General features: G+C 32.5%; 2 protein-coding genes across 8 annotated transcripts; one reads left to right on the top strand and one right to left on the bottom strand.

Annotated features, from left to right (window-relative positions):
* Positions 1,086–5,382, top strand: LOC18594393 (NADH kinase). The gene is made up of 5 exons (XM_018124902.1): positions 1,086–1,266; positions 3,572–3,817; positions 3,946–4,026; positions 4,439–4,590; positions 4,673–5,382. The coding sequence occupies exons 1-5, from the start codon at positions 1,174–1,176 to the stop codon at positions 5,037–5,039; spliced, it is 939 nt and encodes a 312-aa protein (XP_017980391.1). The 5' UTR covers positions 1,086–1,173; the 3' UTR covers positions 5,040–5,382.
* On the bottom strand, positions 6,700–10,523 carry LOC18594392 (E3 ubiquitin-protein ligase CCNB1IP1 homolog). 7 transcript variants are annotated; one of them, XM_018124905.1, is made up of 10 exons: positions 10,449–10,523; positions 10,246–10,311; positions 9,355–9,460; positions 9,158–9,230; positions 8,654–8,699; positions 8,451–8,481; positions 7,968–8,223; positions 7,698–7,864; positions 7,258–7,562; positions 6,700–7,197 (listed from the first exon to the last, which is right to left on the bottom strand). In XM_018124905.1, exons 3-9 carry the CDS (start codon positions 9,422–9,424, stop codon positions 7,273–7,275), a joined length of 933 nt encoding a protein of 310 aa, XP_017980394.1. In that variant the 5' UTR covers positions 9,425–9,460; positions 10,246–10,311; positions 10,449–10,523; the 3' UTR covers positions 6,700–7,197; positions 7,258–7,272. The 7 variants fall into 7 exon arrangements, with proteins under 7 accessions (XP_017980394.1, XP_017980392.1, XP_007021982.1 ...); XM_018124903.1 differs by having other exon boundaries at positions 7,277–7,562; XM_007021920.2 differs by having other exon boundaries at positions 7,258–7,544.

Here is a 15,117-nt window from a genome sequence, read left to right as displayed (position 1 = left end):
GCAGCTACATTGGCGTATACAACCCCAACCCAGGCAGCTTACAGACCACAAACCAGGGGAGGAGACAAGCCGTGACCAAAATCTGTACAAAAGTATAAAGCAGCCACGCAAAAGTTTAACAGATGGCTAAACAACAAGCATATGATCAATCAGAAAACCTCCTCCTACTAACTACTGCCGGTTGCCCATGTCGGTTGCTATTAGAGAGTGCAAGAATAGTCTAATGAATTTGTCTTTTCACTACAAACATTATGCACTAGTTTTGCAGTTTTGGTAAATGTTTAATGTATACCACCCTTTGGTCCTTTGCTTATTCTCTATCCCTTCTTCTGCTTTACTTTGAGGAACATGCCCAAACACAAGCAGAGGAAACATTCCAGAAAATCAGATTAGGGCACTTGTATACTGTTATTTAAAGTTAGATATAAATAAAATAATTATATGAATCGTCTTATCTATAACAATATACATATACAAATGGAAAATTCAAAGTTACTTTAAAGTTTGGTCACGTCGTGGTCCCCTTTCGGTGACATGCGGCAGGTTGTGGAAGGTACTGGCCTAGCAAGAGCAGTTAGGAATTTGGTCAGTGATACTTGCATGAATAGAAAAAAATGGCAAGCTATGGAAGGGTACTGACTTAGCAAGAGCAGTTGACGAATAAAGATGCTTACATAAATAAGAAAAAAGATTTAACAGTCGGTAAAAATCTGAAAGGTACTTGAATGTGAAAAGATTTGAAAGACTACTTGGATGTGAACAAAAAAGAAGTTGCAGGGATTCAAGTGAAAAGATAAAACAAAAAGTACTTTATTTATTTTATAAATATTATTTTTTAATTAATTTAAAATTAAACACAATTATTACAATATATATTATTTTATCGATGTACAATGCTCGAATACAATTATAGTGAAATTTAAAAACTACACCAAAATGTAAAATACATAAATAAAATATTGAACCTAAAACTTTTTTTTTAAGTCCAGCCCGATAACGGGTCTTCAAGCCCGCCATTATGTTGAGTGGGCTTTGGGCTTAGGCGTCCAGTCTAGCCCATGGACTCCTCTGAAGCGTGGTGGTCGTTCCACTTTCCAACTGAAATTTCCAGTTTTCCAGTCCTCGACAACGTTGTCAAGCTTTCTTCTTGGACACAGAAGAAAGAGAAAAACAATGGCAATAAGAAAACTTCTGTTGCTGTTGAAGCCATTTGATGTCTACCATGCTACCCAATCGAACCCGGCCTCTCTCTTCACTAATCCTCGGGTATTATAAAACTCAACTCTCATTTCACTCTCTCAAGCTTTCCTCCGCTTTTTTTTTATTATTATTTTAACATTAGCAATCATGGTGTTTGATGAAATGTCAAAGTAATAGATTGTATTTACTTTACGTATTGTTTTCAATATTTGAGAAGTTTCCGTTGTTGGGTTTGTCTTATTTTTGGTTTTCTTTCTCATTTTTTTGGCTTTCTTAGCGTTGATGAAAATGGCTAAACTTGAGTGTTTATTTAATCTTTAGTTGCTAATAATATGTTTATGAGAAGGTATTAGAGACGTGTTTATTGCTTGATTCATTTCTTTTGAAAGATGAAAGCTTCTTTTCCCTGGAGAACTTCATTGGTAGGCACAAGATTTGTAGAGTTTTGTTGAATGTGGGTTTTTCTCTTTGTGCACTTTATGATTGCCAATTTATTATCAAGTATTTATCATGTCGTTTTAGTTTCCAGGTAATTCTGGTAGCCTATCAAGCATTCTCAACGCAACAACTAGCTTTTGTGTTAGAATTAGTCATGCCGTCAGCAATGACGGAATGGCTTGCTTTAGTTTGAGCTAGGCTTTTTTCTTTAGGTTTTCACGGATGACCAGGAATAGAGGAGTATGTACTCCAAACTTTCAAGCACTGTCTTCAAAGCCTACTCTTTCTCAGCATTGTTTCTGGTCTATCCTTCAGCAATCCATTTCTCACTTCTCAGTGCTTTATTAATTATCTTTTGGTCCTAAACAGTTTCCTTCTTTTATTCTCTGTCATCTATTCTTTTTCCAATTTAGGAGTGGATGGGACGGGGAAATGATTTTTCATAACAGCTGAGGTGATATAAATTTCGTCTATGGGCTTAAAAAAGAATTTCAATGACCATTGTTAAAGAGTATGAATATGTGATCATCTACACTCTAGGATGATTGTGATTAGGTCCAATCTGTAATCCTTTTTTAATACTTAATTACAGTTTCAAATCTTCTCCATCATTTCCTTTAAGCTCTCTACCTGCGTTCTTATATGGTTATGATGACCTTTAGTCATGGTGGGTGAGTAACGTTACAAGTTTCTTTTATGATCTAGATTCTATCAGTCCTTGCAAGGTACCAAGATTTTAGTCCCTTAATAGTTGGATAACTTTTCAGCGTAAAAGGGAGGAAATGTAACACCTTTGCCACTTGTAAATTTCAATTTTCAAGAATCACGAAACCATCCCATGAGGTTTTGAAATTTTATGAACCTCTCATTGTTGTCTATATATTAACTGCCCCAGCATCAGTTGTTTGGCCATTGGTTGCCACAAATTATCTCATCTTTCTAGCTGGAAAAGTTTAGGTTAAGTGCCCAAAATCCTGCTTTTTTGTATCCTCCCCTTTTTTGTCAGCCCTCGTCATGATTACTGGTTACACCAGGTTGACAAATACTAGCTTATCAAAAAAATTGGTTGACAAATACTAGTTGCCACAAGAAGATAAAATTGCTTTCAGTTTGCAAATTAGAGAATCAATAGGTGATCCATGGCCAAGTGTGGATTTGAATATGATAATCTAAAATACAGAAAGTTTTAGCCCAAAAATAATTATAGTCAAAAGTTTTGAGAGCAAAATTTCATGCCTCACTTATAGAACATGCATACCCTTTTGTCTTCTTAACCTGTCAAACCACTGGACCACTGACATATTTGTCGAATTATTCTCTCTTTTAAACCTCTGTGGTTTCAAATACCCAACTCTTTCTAGAACTTCTTTCTGATGGTATAACAGGCTTCTGATCTCACCCAGCCTCTCAAACTTCACTTTACAGTACTTATTTATATTTTATTCTTACATAAATAATGTAACATATAATTTAAATAATTTTACTTCTTGTATAATACATTCATATTCCATCCATAATAATGCATATATATGATGACAGAAACACACCCTGTATCATATGCATATATATCATGACAGAAACACACCCTGTATCATATTGTATCTCACCTAGGTTGACACCATTTCTGATAGATCTTTTGCTCCTATGGCTGACCACATGGATTCCAAGACTTACATAAACTCCAAGACTTGGATTTCCTTTGCATGCATCCCCCACCCCACCAAAAGAAAAAGGGATTCTATTATTTATTACTTGCATCATTCATCCATTTATGAACTACTATGTTTAAGGATCATTGAGACAGAGTAAAAGAGAAAGTTTTGAGGTTACTTGCTATAACTGTTGTATTTAGTTCTCTCTCTCTCTTTCCATCCTAGCACTGGAATTAATTTCTTATTATTTACACTCACTTTTTCTCTTCATGATGTTACAGGTTGTCCATTATCTTAATAATAGAAGTAAGGTGCACAAGGAGGCCATAGACTTATGTCAGAAAATTTTACAGCAAAAGTCAGTTGATTGGCAACCCATTTTTCGTAACGATTTATCGCAACCAATTCGTAATGTGGATTTGGTTGTTACAGTTGGTGGTGATGGCACTCTTTTGCAGGCCAGCCATTTCATGGATGACACAGTTCCAGTTATTGGAGTAAATTCTGATCCTACACAAGCTGAAGAGGTTAGTTCATTTTTCTGGCCAAGCTTTCAATTTGCATGCTGTCTATCAATTGAGAAATTCTTTTTCATTTCTTGGTATTGATACATCTCAGTTGGTGATGCCCATTATTTATATTTTCTTTTGTGTAGGTTGAAGAATTCAGTAATGAGTTTGATGCTAATAGAAGCACTGGCTACTTATGTGCAGCAACAGTGAAAAACTTTGAACAGGTAAAGATGCATATATAGGGTGACAGAGAAATGACATGTTTAGAGGTAGTTTACAGAAAGAACTAATTCTTTAGTGACAAATTTGTCGTCCAATATCATTTGACTCTGAAAAGGAGTAAAATCTTGTGCCTATTTAAGTTTGAGAATAAGCTTTTTACTTTTAACTTACCATTTTAAGAAGTTAAAGGGGGACCTTAGGTAAGAGTGGTAGGTTCTTAACTTACATTCCTGTGCTGAATTTAAGCTTTATCATTTTCCCATGCAAAGTATTTCTACTGGAGTTCCCTTGTATTTTAGCACGATTTATTTTAACTAGCTTGGTTCTTCATACATTAGAAATGACATAGGGCATAGTGTTCTTTTTTACATAAAAGCTCTTGCTGTAGTTTTAGATGTCTGACATTTCTTTCAGGTACTGGACAGCTTTCTAGAGGGTCAGACAGTTCCCTCTAAGTTGTCAAGGATATCAGTATCTGTAAATTCAAAAGTTCTGCCTACATATGCTCTTAATGACATTCTGATTGCACACCCATGTCCTGCAACACTTTCTCGGTTCTCATTCAAGTAAGGAATTTTCATGGATATGTCAGTAACCAGTTATGCATACTTTTACATGCTTTAAAATCGTCATTTTGCATTTTGGCAGAATTAAAAGGGATGACAATTCATGTTCGCCATTAGTTAACTGCAGATCAAGTGGTCTCAGAGTCTCAACTGCTGCAGGATCAACAGCTGCCATGCTCTCAGCAGGAGGATTTGCAATGCCTATTTTGTCTCAAGATCTCCAATATATGGTAAGAGAGCCTATTGCATCTGGAGGAGCCATTTCTGGCCTAATGCATGGATTAATCAAGTCAGACCAGTCCATCGATGCTGCATGGTTTTCTAAAGAGGGTTCGATATATGTTGATGGCTCTTATGTTTTCTTTACAATCCAAAGTGGCGATACCATTGAAATATCTTCTAAGGCCCCAGTTTTGCAAGTTGTTTTAGCTCCTCATTTGTCATCATAAAACTCAATGTACAGAGCTGGCAAATGCTTATAAAAAAACCTTAAAATTTTTTAGCCATGACTAAATCATCGTTCTTGTAAATACAGAAGGGACACATAGAGAACAATCGTTCCTTTTCTTCATACATAATTCAAATCTTTGATTCTTTGAAAGCCACAAATGTGAATTTACCCTCAAGTATTTCAGAATAACATGTGGGGTTGAGTAGGAGACCTAATGTGGACACCATGTTTCGTGCATTATGAATATTAGTGGGCTGAACTGGCAAGGTGTGTCCCCTTCTGTTAAACATTTTGGAGGTAGATTGATGTTGAATCTTTGTAGTATTTGTCTGAAGTCCATATTATGCACAAATAAAGGTAATACTCTGAATACTTTTACTTTCTTTCTTCTCCTTTCTGCCTTGTGGATATTAAACATTAGCAGCATATGAGTGTAGCTTTAAGGGAAGAGAACAAAAGAAATTACCCTTACCCTGCAAAATGGGATTATGTTTCTAATATGTACCCTGACTTAAAAGCCTCTTCACGTGAGTCACCACACCCTGCCATGTGAGTTTTAACTCAGAAACCTTTTGTTCCTTCATTTATCAGTCGGTTTCTTTCCAGTTGTAAGATTCTTCTTTCAGATGCAAAATTATTTCAACTTTGAAGGGACTCATCCTCCATTGTATCTAACATTCTAGAAGAAAATTTAGTGATAATCTGAACTTCCTGCCACAGGAGGAAGAAGCATAGAGCAATTTTATTGTTTAATTTCTCAGTTCTATGGGGAATTTCAGGCTTATGTATAAGCTTAAACCGAAATTCTAAAGATCTTCAACAGTACTTACAATCATAACTCGTAAGGTTTACATTCTCGACATTGAGTTGTCAGAAGAATGATATAATTTAGATTTTGACCTAACGGATAATGTGCCCCAAAAATTGTTTACGTAAATAATACTTTGCAATTGTAAACATAAATTATCTGACTGAGATATTTTTAGGGCAGCAATCACTTTTTGCTTTTTGGGCAACTGGGTGGCTCCACTTTTTGATTTTTTGGAATGTCTTTGTCTTATATTTCGGTCACTAATCAAAGCACAAAATCAAATTCTTGTCATCAACCAAATCAGAAAAAAAGTCTCTTTGCCAAAGCAGGAGGTTTCTTCTGTCGGGACAAGACTCCTAAAGGGCAACAAATCTATGTCCCACGCACACATCTCAGGTAGTCCAAATCAAACACTATGGAAACTTCTAGCACTAGCCACAAAAAGGAAACACATGCTAAATAAGTAAGAAAATACATGATGTTGACTTCCCAAGAAACCTCCCAGACAAGGGGCCTAACCATTCTCCACTCAGAAAACTTGAAAGTGTCTTACTTTGAGATATTTTGCATATGGATAACAAAGGATAATTAATTCCTTAGCCTAAAAATGATTTTGGTAATTTGGAAGCTACCATCTTAGGGGTCTCAATCTGCCAGCAACTTCCAGCTATATGTTTGATAGAAAAGGAAATTGTTCCATTCACAGGCATGGTATAAGAAAAGAGTATAGTGCCTAGCCACACATTTCATCACAATAGCACAATTTGCCAAGCAAAAAGATCTTACCAATTCATCAACTGAAACAGTTCCTTGAGATAGACCTTGCATGAATGTTGCTTTAATGGGCAAACTCTTCAGGAGGGTTCCATTCCTTAGAAAAATCAATCAAGGACATAAAGTGGCAATCATGAAAAAGATGAATACTACATGGTCCTGTTATATATCCACATACCATCGAAAATTTGGCAATGACAATGAGGTACCAATGTTTTTCTTTTTCCAAGTTCATGCTCCCACACAATGGTTTAATTGACTTTGCCATATATATTTTTTTCTCTTTTTACTGTCAAACAAAAAGCTAATTATAGAATGTAAAGTTTCTTTAACACTGCTTGTCCATCAAATTCTACATCTATTTGATGTCGACAGCTGCTTCATCCACACAAAGTTATCATGCAAGTCGGCATAGCAAAAAAGGAACAGTGCAATTCTTTACATTTGTGATTCTGACATGTGCATTGATGTTGTTTTAGTTTATTGCTTTGTTCTTAGACTACGATCAAAGTAACCTTATCAGTATGAGTAGTCTAGCCGAGGATAAGCTCATGACTTTGGAACCTACAATCTGGAAAATGAAGATTTCGTTAAAATTCAGCAAATGAGCAAGAAAGTAAATTGAGCATACCTATATTTTTTCTGCTTACGTAAATATTTGAGTGCGATTACGAGAGAGCTGAGGCCGCTTTATAGGAGAGATTATCAGGTTCCTTAGTGTCATTGCCGGGTTAACACCACCAGCTCCAAAAGCAGGGTGAGCGCCACCCCTTCTATTCCCAACATCAACCGGAATGGCTGCTTGTTTTGCTGGTGAGCCACCGGATATGTCAAAATGACCAGAGTTCGAACTATTCTGTCTTGCAGGCCATACATCCTCTCGCGGCCCTGGAGTTTTGGGAGAAAAGATCGACCAATCTGCAACAAATAAGTTAACTGGGTAGGGAAATAATTAAGAAAAATGACTTACAAGGCAGCTGACTCAAATCATGTTATAACAGGAACTAAGGAAAAATATTAAAACTTTTGTCAGTTATTAGTATACGCAAATAAATAAAAGAACATAATTACCCCTTCGTATAGGGTCTCTGCCATCCACCATGTTAGTAGCTGGATTTGAGAATAAGTCAGCCTCATTTCTAACATAGAAATTATTTGAAGGTTGGATGGCCGACCGTTTCATTGACTCATAGTCACTCCTTAACTGGTCATACATTTCATCAAGCTTTCTCTTCTGTCTGGTATTTTGGATATATGCAAAATATAGCAGGGTTACAGAAGCATAAAATAAACTTCGGGAAACAGAACTAACGAGTTCAAAGAAAAAATATATAGACTGACCTTGATTTCTCAGAAAACTTTTCTTGGAGCTCTTGCTTATCCTTTGACAAACTCTCAATTTCCTGCTCCATCATCTGACACCTCTTGGCCATTTTCTGATATGCAGTATGCACCTGCTCCAGTTTCTCTGAGAACTTTTCTTGCATTGCCTCACATTTCTGGCGGCACTGAGCTACAATTCTGTTCATCTTGTACTGCATTTCTAATTCCTTTTGCCCAATGTAAAACATCACACTTCTGTATGAACTCTTCATCACTAAATTCATTAAGGAAATGCATGTCTGTAAGGTTTTTTCTCATAGAACAGAATCCATTCTCTCTCTTAATAGCAAACTCTTTCAAATGAAACAGAACATCAAAAACAACTAACAAGATCCTCTTCTTATTCTATTTTGGTAGCTCTCTAGTGTCTGATACAATGAGGCTTCAGAACAAAAATACCACATAAACGGAAAATCACATAGTCTAGATTATGAAGGATACATATCTGCGGAGACACGCCAGCCATTGCCATCTGCAATAAAATGCATGATGTTACTGAGCAGCAAAACAATTAGACAAATAACAAAGCAGCACCACAATGGAAGACAAAGAAAAACTAGAGCATGGTGTAAATTTAACAAGGGAGATGTTTTAATCAGTAAAAACAAGCTGCATACAATGATCCAAGTGAAGCATTTGCTTACATTTATCCATTCATCATTTGGGTTGATATCCACAGGTTTCATAAGACTGAGAATCAAAATTCCCATATGAGTTGAGTAGAATTGAGATTAATAAGATACAACATACAAGTAAGTAAAAGTAAAAGCAGTGCAGAACAATCCTAACCCCATATGAGTTGAGTAGAATTGAGATTAATAAGATACAACATACAAGTAAGTAAAAGTAAAAGCAATGCAGAACAATCCTAACCCTGGTGCTTGATGACAAATTAACAACAACAGTCACCTATATATTCTGTAAGCAGTCTACAAATTAGTGAAAAGAGGAAAGAAAAGTCTAAGACAGACCATCGTTGCCAAATAACTATATTTTTTCGTTTAGACACAGGTCTTTATTAACATATTATAAACATCCAATTTCTTTTTTGTTTTCATTTTTTATTGTGAAAACTAATGCCTTAGTTTTAGAAAGCAAAATTCTAGAAAGCATTGCAAAGACCAACATCCACCAGATAAAATTCTTACCTCTTAGAGAGAACTTGATCACAAATGGGACAAGCTGCATCATTGCTAAGGATCTTGCTCGCATCTTCAGTGCCTATTTACAATGTCAAGGAATCTTGGCAATGTATCAACTATTTCTTTATCTCAAACAATGGAAAGAAACAGATATAAAATGTATACATTCTGCAATGGCAGAATAAAGAAATGCAATAGGATACACAAGAGGTGACCACAGGTAGTGGAAACGGCTCGCCCTTCTAATTCACGCCAGCATGCGTTGCATCTCATCTCAATTGATAGTATTTGTCGATACAGAAACTATATCTGCATATCACAACCAACCATCAGGGCAAGATTCTGTAGGAGTATGTATTTCCATATACAGTTCAAGTCAATGAATGCCACAGATTGTTGTTTCATGAATTAAAGGAACAAAGCTTTGGCCCCAGTAAGAGGAACTTCATGGTGTTGATCAATAGAATCTTGTGCTCTGTTTGGTTGTTATATTTGCTTCCTAAGAAGTAAGAAGTTGCTATAAAATAAATAAGCAAATGGCTTGAATGAAAATCATAGTAATTGATCTAAAAATGAAAATAAACTTAACTACACTTCTTATTACAAAAGTAAAATCATGCATTCTGTTGTTCACAATATTTTTCTTTTTTATTTTAAATTATTTAAATATTTTTCAGGCTTTTGTTCTCAGAGAAAGTTATAAACAAGTAGGATAAGCACCAGAAATTGAATTATTACATAAACTTTAAAATTTCAGGAAATTTGTAGGGAAAATTCAATATTCTAACCAGTCCAGCCCAATTTTTGAATAAGTAATTCAGAAATTATTCATAGTCAGGTTTTGATAATATATCATCAGATTTTAGGAGAAAAACGTGAAATCCTTATAAATTCGCGGAGTTTCAATTAATCAGGAAAATTAATATTTGTTTTGATCTCGATTCTGATATTACTATGAGGCCCGATCAAATCAACGGAAGTTATAATTTTATGAGGTTCCAAACAAGGAAAAAGAAAACCTATAGTTCGAGATTTCAAAATTTTCTTTTTCGTCTTCCTAACTTTTCTTTGCAACCAAACAGACTTATAATTACCGTTTTATCCGCAAGTTGACCGGATATTACTCCCAAAACCGCAGATTCTCTAGCTTGATCAAATCCCTACAAATTAACAGATCATAAATGAAGAAAAAATTCAAAAAAAAAAGAAAAAAAAACAGAGATGAAAACGGAGAACAGAGGAAGAAATCGGGAAAGCAACAAAAGAAAAGTTAAAATCGGAGAAACATTTGTTTTACCTTCAAATTTCCTGAATATTTTTCAGAGGAAAATAAGCCTCTTTTTCGCTTTTATTCTGTGTTCGTGAAAGCTCTGAGACGAAGATATGAACTTTGGCGCGAACTTTTCCATTTAAAACTACTGGAGTTTTTGAATCTTCGAATAAGCTCGTCAACGGTTGAAATTACATAAATAGGATCAAATATATGAGAAACGGGGAACTTGATAAGGGTAAAACGGTAAAATTAATTACCTTGAATCTGATGAGAATAACCAAGTAAGAACGTGGCCATTTGAACTAAAGCTGTAGATTACTCTTTCAAAAACTTTCTATTCTCTAAACCTCTATTAGCATAATACTTTTAAGTAAGAGTGATTAATTTTTACATTAATTTTTAATATTTTCTATTTTTTAAAAAATACAAAGAAGAGACATTTTTTTACCCAATTCAGTGAGGGAAAATTAAAATTTACACTTAATTTTGAATTATTATATTATATCATATTAAAAGGCAATGGGTTTCGAGCCAAGGTTAGTTGAACATTTATTTCAACCCTTGTACTTGCAATTTTAATGCATAGGTCTGCCTCCGCAAATATTAAGAAGCAGCAGTGATTTAATAATCTTTTTTAATCTAACATGTTGTGGCTTATAAATTTTTAATGTAGGCAATAAATTAAAAATTAGTGAGTGCACTCGCTATATATAATTAATTCAACTTCATTCCGTTCTCCTAAGCTAATTTATATACACTTATTAAAGTAGATTATTGATAAACAATGTGCATTGATTTATCTAAATAAATACAAAATTATACTTAAACCAAAAAACTAATAATAACAAATGGACATTTTAGCCATCAAACTTTTTCAAAATGTTACTTCTAGGCTTATTGAATTTTTATTTTTAGAAATCAAGTCACTTGAAAATTTATTTTAGTACTAATTACCTATTTCGTTCAATCAAAAATTATGTTATGCAAGAAAATAAAAAATTATAATATAAAATTAATGAATCTATTAAGAATTATACATCGAATATATATTCCTTAACGAGTTTGTGTTTTTCTTCTTCTCCGAAATAAATACTTGATGACTTAATTTTATAAAATTAAATTCAATGATTAAAAGTAACGTAATGGTTATAATGTGTATTATTTCCAAAAACAAAAAAAAAAATGATAATTGAGGTTTATCAAACTTATTTTAAATTAGAGAGTTTCTAAAATATCGTGCACAATGTGATCTGACTCTTCATTATTTTTCGATTCATTACTTTTTAATACTTTTTAAATCATTGTTCATAAGCAAGATTTTCACTTTCATGGAGTTTTGAACAAAAAAGGTGATGGAGGGAAGTTCAGTACCGTGTGGTCGGGGCTCCTCATTGCACCACACGCCTAGTCTCCACCACACACCGTAATGGAGAAGGTGGGAATAATGATAGATGACTAGATAGGTAGGTCTAAATTATTGTTTAATTTTATTTTATGTTATAACTTTTATTAAATATAAGTTGCCACACCCCAAATCTAAGTCTTGGCTTGACTTAACAATTTTATATATGACACGATAACAAGATAGGGAGTTAAATAAATTTTAATTTAAAGTAATCGTATTTTGTATGTTAATTATGTCGATAGTTGATATATGAAAATTTTTATATCTTAAACGTATTAAATTTATTTAATTTATTTAAGACACGTTTAGTTAATTATTTTATCATAAATCTAAATTTATTTATTATTAATTTAATTAATCATGTAAACATGTCTACCAACACGTTTTTGACCTAATTATGAACCTTTTAAACCCCTTATAAATGCTTTGTATTATTATGGTTATGATGATCGTGATGGATTTTATTGTTGATTGATAATCATAGTGGATTTTATTATGCTTTATGGATATTATTATTTTGTTATAATTATTTTCATGATTATTAGTTTTAAAACTTGAATAATAAAATTGTATTTCATTTGTAATTATATACATCTTAATTTAATCATGTTAATCTATTTTGTGTGGAACATGGTTATTGTGTTAATCGTATTTATTGTGTAAAATTGATATTTAAATTTTAATTATTTTAATCATTTAAAAGAGTTATAAAATTTAGTCCGATCTATTTAATAAATATGTTAAACATGTCGTATCATTTTACACGTTTAATAAAAGTATTCTTATTTGTGTTTAGGAATCATGATATATTCATATTTACTAGTATAACTATTAATATAATATATTACACAATATAGTCAAAATACCCAAACACCAACTATTACATCTAATTGTGACAATGCCACACACTCACGAGGTGACCTTTGGGAGCATGTAATGCTAAAATAAATCTTCCAACTAAATAAAGTACCTCAAAGTCTATTAAAGCCAAGCTAAAATGTTGAAGGCTAAAATAAATCTTCCAACTACATCATTTATTCTAAACAAAGTACCTCAAAGTCTATTAAGGCCAAGCTAAAATGTTGATAAAGTCTATAAACAAAAATTCTTAAAACCAAAATCCATAATAACCATAAAATATAACCTAATTAAATCTCAAAATCTAACCCTAGATAATATCCTTTTAAATGCACACTCTTTCTAAGTGCATTAATCCCTAATATTCATTTTTCGGTATCCATAAAAATGTTAATAAAAGAATGAGCTTAACAGTCCAGCATGTAACAAGAATATCTAACTAGCTGGATCAAGTCTAATAAATAAAACAATACTTTAAAATTACAATTTGAAATTCATGATATTTTATAAATTAATCACAATTATATTGATAATTTGAAAACGGTATGATTTATAAACATTCCAAAATAATTATTTTCGTTCTCTTTTGCTTATATCGTAATTCATAATCCCATCAAAATATTTCAAATTCAAAATAGTTACAATTTCATGTTTGACAAAAATTTTAAAATTAATTATATTTACTCAAAACAATTAATCATCTGATCATCATAATAGAAATACTTTATGACAACAGTTTTTAAATAATAATTTTCCACTTCTCGTCTAAATGAAGAATGTCGAACTCATGATTAGATGGCTAGATGGGTAAGTCTCATTGTATTGTTTAGTTTTACTTTATGTTATTATTATTTCAATTGTGTTGTATAAATATATAATATTAATAGTTATATGAATAAATACGAGCATAATACGATTAACTAATTATGTCAGAATTCGAAAAAGGTACACGGACTCATGATTAGATAGTTAGATGTGTAAGTTTCTTTGTATTGTTCAATTTTATTTTGTGTTATCACTATCTTAATCGTATTATATAAACATATAATATTAATAATTATATGAATAAATACAAGTGTAACACGATTAACTAATAATGTTAGAATTCAAAAACCGTATCCGGACTCATAATTAGATGCCGAGATGGGTAGGTCTCTTTTTATTGTTCGATTTTATGTTACGTTATTACTTTGTAGGAGGTTAGGCAGCAATTTAAATGTATTGTAATTGCAAGATGGGCAACACACTTCAAACGTGGCGTACGTGAATGCTAAATAATCAGATTTTTGCATTTTCTGGTATCATTCTTTAATTTTCAACCACAACAAATACGAAATCAGTGGTACGTGAATTCATTTTATTATTGCAGTGAAGGAGTTGAAAACAAGGTTTGATGGTATAAAAGGTTAAAATTAAGGGTTCTTTTCAAAGACACCCCTCATATATAAGGTATTTTTAAAAATAGTTTTCTTTATAATTTTAATTATTTTTAATCAAGAGAAATTAATTTTAAACAAAATTAGTCTTAATGAAACCTACTTATATATTTAGGTCTGCATCTTAAATCGACTTATATTCTTTGAGTTTTTCTCACCAAATCATTCATCTTTAAAGTATTCATTGTCAGGAAAAAAACTTTTAAACATTTTTTGTATTTTGAAATAGTTTTTGATATACGAAGAAAAACATTTGAACGTTTTAAGTATTTTTAAGCATTTTGGAATGATTTTTGATACATGAAGAAAAATCTTTGAACATTTTAAGCATTTTTCGTCAAGTAGGCATATTCGTTAATTATGTTGTTAAATGAAATATGGTGTATTATTTGAAGTTATTGATTTTGTTAAATGGAATTAAGTAGTTTTTGTAACTTTTAGGTATTACATAATCAATTTTTTGACATTGCGTGAGTAGTTTTTAGATATTACGTTACTAATTTTTAGATATTGCATGATTGATTTTTAGATTTTGCATAACTGATTGATATGACATTACGTAATTAGTTGACATAGTATTACATGACTGGTTAGTAAGGCATTACGTAACTAATTAGTAAGGCATTGCATGATTGTCTAAAAATCAGTCATGTAATGCCTAAAAACCATTTACGTAATACTTAAAACTGGTTATGCAATGCCTAAAAATTAGAAACGCAATGATTAAGTTACATGATGCCTAAAAACTAGTGACACAATACCTTAAAACCAGTAATGCAATACCTAATAACTAATTGATTTACCTGCTCGCAGCCAAGTTTAAATTGCCAAAGTCATACAGTACCTTAATTTACAAATATATTTAATCAATTTCAACCCCTCAAATTTAGGGTTCTTTAAATAAACCAATAAACCAAAGAACCTAAAACACATACTTTGATGTCATCTCTACTCTTTAGGATGGCGAAATAGACAATATTTGGCAGAAGAGAGA

Source organism: Theobroma cacao, chromosome 7 (genome assembly GCF_000208745.1).
Source record: "Theobroma cacao cultivar B97-61/B2 chromosome 7, Criollo_cocoa_genome_V2, whole genome shotgun sequence".
Taxonomy (NCBI): Eukaryota; Viridiplantae; Streptophyta; class Magnoliopsida; order Malvales; family Malvaceae; genus Theobroma; species Theobroma cacao.
This window is presented reverse-complemented; position numbering and strand designations above follow the sequence as displayed.